This window comes from Ceratina calcarata, unplaced genomic scaffold (assembly GCF_001652005.2).
Source record: "Ceratina calcarata isolate Rehan_Ccalc_2016 unplaced genomic scaffold, ASM165200v1 scaffold530.2, whole genome shotgun sequence".
Classification (NCBI taxonomy): Eukaryota; Metazoa; Arthropoda; class Insecta; order Hymenoptera; family Apidae; genus Ceratina; species Ceratina calcarata.
In genome coordinates, this window is record NW_017176454.1 from 3,190 (window position 1) to 7,677 (window position 4,488).

Sequence of the window (4,488 nt, forward strand, 5' to 3'; positions counted from 1 at the left end):
AAGGCATGTAATTTTTCAATTCGAATATCTATTTTCTCTCTGAAATTCAAACACACAGATATAACAATTGAAATGAATAATGTTCACCAATAATTTATCAATAAAATCCGACAGTTTGAAAACAATACTTTCCACAGTATTTAAAGAATATGTTGGAACTATTAAAAGTAAATAATTAAAGGCAACTACGAGTTTAAATACAGGCATTTATTGCGTATCATATTATTGTATCTATTTATGCGCAGAGCTAGAGGCCTCTGCTATTGTGTTTCAGTTTGACTTGTGATTCCAATTTATTGTTAGTTTGTTACTGTGCAAATACGGTGTCAAAAACAGAATGTTCAAATTTGGATTTTTTGAAGACAAGGGCGATAAGAGTATTGTTACATTATTTGTTTCTAATATATTTATTTTAGTTAGATAGCAGTAGATTTCTTTTCCGAGGTTATATTTGCGTTACCCACGTGCGCACATGTGATTCACGATTTGTTTTAAATTCTTGCGAGCTTAATAATATTATATGATAATTTTATGAGGGCAAATGTGACCGCGATAACAATTTCAGCAAAAGATCTCGATACGAAAAAATCGGGAATCGATTGGATTGCAGCTGCAAAAGTTGAGATATCGGCATTAGAAATTGCAAAAGAATATGAACCTAATGATTATATGGAAAATATAATATTTCCTGGTTGTAAATTGAAATTATTACGAACCGAGACGGCTTTGAATGACTTGAAAAAAGAAAATTATGCAAGTATCATAGAAGCAGAATCACAACATTCTGATCTTATACCTGCGAAATACGAAGGTAGTTCATATTCGGTTTATTTTTTTTACAAAATTTCCGAATCGTGCATTCATGACCAATGTCAATTAATATTAAAAGAGAAACGAAAATTCGCCATTAAAATAATAACTATTGAACTCTCTTATTAAGGTGGTTTAAAAATCTGGGAATGCAGTTACGATTTAGCACATTATTTATTTGAGAACAACGTTGATTTACAAAATAAATGTATTTTGGATTTGGGATGCGGTACTGGTATTGTTGGCCTCATTGCTCTTCTAAAAAATAGCATCGTTCATTTTCAAGACTACGTCTGTATTTGTACAAATATACATATAAATCGTATGAGTTATATAAAGTTCCATGTACGAGAAAAAATTACATTTACAGAATGTAGAAGTGATTAAGACCGTAACGATTCCAAACGTGTTGTTAAATATCGATGATCGGAAAAGCATCGTAAAGAGATGTCAATTCTTTTGCGGCGACTGGGAATCGTTCACAAAATTAAATAATTCGGACAATGAGACTGAGTTGATAAAGTACGATATAATTTTTACAAGTGAAACCATTTATAATCCCGATAATCATAGAAAACTGTATGAAGTTTTTAAACGAAAACTCAAACAAGAGGGTGTCGGGCAAGTAAAATTATTAAAGTGTTAAATTAAATTATTGTGTGAATAAAATATAACTTCGGATCACATAATGTTCTTAGATTTATTGCCGCTAAAACTTATTATTTCGGTGTTGGAGGAGGAATGAGGCAATTTCAGAATCTCATAGAGGAAGATGATATCTTTAATATCGAAATAGCATGGAGAAGTAAAGAGGGTAACTAATTACTTTACTTGCACATTATGTATATGCATAAATATGTACAGTAATTTATGAAAGTTTTTGAACATTTAGTATAAAAGAGAGAATCTAATCACGCGTACAAATGACACATGGTTTATTGTCAGTATAGTATATCGTAAGTATATTCGTATAATTATGTATTTGACATTATTACAGTATTGTAAGAATAATTACATATTTATGTGCATCGTCTACATATTTGCAATATTACAACTTCTATGCACATTCTTATATGTAAATAATACAAAGTTTATCAATTCCTTCATATTATTATAATACACAACAGTAAAATTTTGGGAAAATACTGTACAATACATATGATAGTTATATTAATAAAAATATCTTATGATAAATGTCCAAATACTTTCGTCATCCACTATAAAAGTACAATATATTACAATTTTATCAACAAGCATGAATCTTATATATACATATATATAATTTTAGGCGTGCAAAGAGAAATTCTAAAAATTACAAGAAAGCAACAACCTTAACCAGAATCGCAATTTCTCAGCCACCTATTAAACAAATGTTGTATTATTTATATTTTAACATAAAATGTTTCGTCACGATTATGGAGATAGTCTTTCGTAAACCCATCCATTAACTCCCTGATGAACGAGTACATTATCGATCTTTTCGTTCGATTTAAGCCGTCTAAAACGAATTCTATCATGTAAGCGATCGCTTTGTCCTTGCCAAAATTCTATGGAATGTGGAATGATGATGTATCCTCCCCTGTAAATCAGATTAGATTATTCTTGTGCACCTGCTTCCGATATTTCCCCGAATTGTTATGCAGCAATTAATTACCACCAGTCGGGTCTTTTAACTTTGCCTTCCGGACATTGAGCTATTAATTCTCTCTCCTTTACGATGAGTGTCTGCCTACTCGCAATCATGCTGCTCTGTCTACTAGTTATTGATCCTATTTGATTAGAATACGGCCGGCTTTGAAAGTAACGATCCGAATCTTCCGGAGAAGTTTTTTGCACCTTGCCCTCTATACGCACCTGATTGAAATAAGAGATTTTAAGATAAAACATTCTTATTTTTATAGCAGTGATAAGTAGTAACGTTTCTTACGCTTCGCCTTAGTGGTTCCCAGTAGAAAGTTGCCGCTGCATTTGGATTTTCAGCCTGTAAAGATTGTTTACAATACTTTAAAATAATTATTTACTAATTTATTACAATATTTGCAATAATTTATCCATTTATACATGTATGTACATCTTGGACATTTGAAATACTTACTAGCTCTCGGCCTTTCCTGCTTTCATAATTGGTATAAAATTTGAAACCTTCTGTACTATAGCCTTTAAGTAATACTGCACGCACAGATGGGATTCCATGTCTAAAAAATCAACACCTTGTAGTATCCTTAAGGTGTATTAAATCAAACCACTTGTTTAATATTACTTAGTAGCTGTAGCGAGCATCATCGCATTAGCTTCAAAAATTTGTGGTGTATTACAAGCATCATCGAACCATGCTTTGAACTGTCCAATGGGTTCCTTGCTTACGAGCTGGTCTTCCGTAAAAGTTTCATTTTTATCTTTGTATTTAATTCGCATGCCTAAACGAAATATCAAATAGTTTTATCACTTTTCCCATGAATTTCCGGATTCGAAAACATTTTATAGTAACGTCCACTTTGTATAATAATATTTTGCAACGCCATTTGTGTTTATAATATCTATAGTTTCGAATGTAAATTTTCGATAATTATCCAGGAACTTCATCGATTTCAATGTACTTGAAATATGTATGTTGTCAAGGCCATCATCATTCTGAATAACTTTTGGAAGCTGAAACCGAGTGACGGTGTCAGAATCCTGATCTCGACAACATATTTCAAGTTCATTATTTATACACCTCCTCCTGAATAATTACGTAAACTTTTATTAGTTTGTTTAATTTACCACGTCATTAAGTATGCCTTAATTAAACGATATCTTCACAGCGACAATCTGACTCCGTAAAAAATGCACGTTTCAGCAGAATATGAAACACGACGGAGCTGATATGAAACGCGAAGGACGACACACAACTCTTCACTCACAAAATTACGAAATAAACTAATTTACTTTAATAAAGATATCGCTCGCCAATCTGGTAAGAGGTATCGTACGTAAAAAGAAAAACGAAAAGAACTAAAAAATGAAAGCAAGACACTAAAATCAAGCAGTCTTGCTGACACTCTAGCTTAAAACATATTAATCATAAACAATTTCGAGCCAACATTCAGTTTATCGAGAGTAAAAACAATGTGTCGTAGTCCTATTGCGTTCTGTCAAAGAATTTTGTATATTAGAAACCTAATGCATAGTTTGTTGAGTGAGTCAGGACACAAAAAAGAATCAAATTTGCACGACGATAATTAAAGAGGACAGGGACGTAGATATTTCTCAAGTAAGTACTGTAGGGAGCTGATGAAATAAAAAGTGCACAAGAATAAGGAGCAATTAACAATGCGAACTTCAATGATCTGATACTTTTTAAATATGTCCCTGATATTAACAGATGCTGAACATTTATTGATCAGTTGTGGCCATTGTATTTCTTTACCCATGAATTTTTTGTCTTTTTTAGTACTTCGACCAATTGATCAAACTGATAGGTCAGGTACTCAAGAAGACATTCAAGTGTCTTTCATACTCTTAACTGAATATTACAATAAGAAAAGGAAACTAAGATCAGAACTAAGTACGGCCTGGAACAATAATATTTTTGTTACATTTTAATTGTTCGTGAAAGCGCTGACATACGTCAAGATATTAATCGATTAGGAACGTTGCCACTTCGTGGTATGCGTAAATTTGCACTTTCAAAAGTCA

At 32.0% G+C, this 4,488-nt stretch overlaps 3 protein-coding genes across 4 annotated transcripts in view; 1 reads left to right on the forward strand and 2 right to left on the reverse strand.

Moving 5' to 3' along the window:
• LOC108628637 (peptidoglycan-recognition protein SB1) overlaps nucleotides 1-207 on the reverse strand; it is a 1,974-nt gene extending 1,767 nt beyond the window's left edge. The window contains exon 1 of the mRNA XM_018030708.1: nucleotides 129-207. Coding sequence (XP_017886197.1) covers nucleotides 129-207 — 79 coding nt within the window. The remainder of the gene's footprint in view (nucleotides 1-128) is intronic.
• LOC108628638 (histidine protein methyltransferase 1 homolog) lies at nucleotides 101-2,226 on the forward strand. Its single transcript, XM_018030710.2, has 6 exons — nucleotides 101-377; nucleotides 566-811; nucleotides 941-1,101; nucleotides 1,181-1,431; nucleotides 1,509-1,624; nucleotides 2,099-2,226. Exons 1-6 carry the CDS (start codon nucleotides 338-340, stop codon nucleotides 2,143-2,145), a joined length of 861 nt encoding a protein of 286 aa, XP_017886199.1. The 5' UTR covers nucleotides 101-337; the 3' UTR covers nucleotides 2,146-2,226.
• Nucleotides 1,497-4,482, reverse strand: LOC108628639 (pyridoxine-5'-phosphate oxidase-like). Of its 2 annotated transcripts, XM_026816637.1 has the most exons (6): nucleotides 3,574-4,482; nucleotides 3,071-3,227; nucleotides 2,906-3,005; nucleotides 2,738-2,791; nucleotides 2,465-2,664; nucleotides 1,497-2,389 (listed from the first exon to the last, which is right to left on the reverse strand). In XM_026816637.1, exons 2-6 carry the CDS (start codon nucleotides 3,223-3,225, stop codon nucleotides 2,224-2,226), a joined length of 675 nt encoding a protein of 224 aa, XP_026672438.1. In that variant the 5' UTR covers nucleotides 3,226-3,227; nucleotides 3,574-4,482; the 3' UTR covers nucleotides 1,497-2,223. The 2 variants fall into 2 exon arrangements, with proteins under 2 accessions (XP_026672438.1, XP_017886200.1); XM_018030711.2 differs by having other exon boundaries at nucleotides 3,071-4,482.
• Between the last annotated feature and the right edge of the window lie 6 nt (nucleotides 4,483-4,488).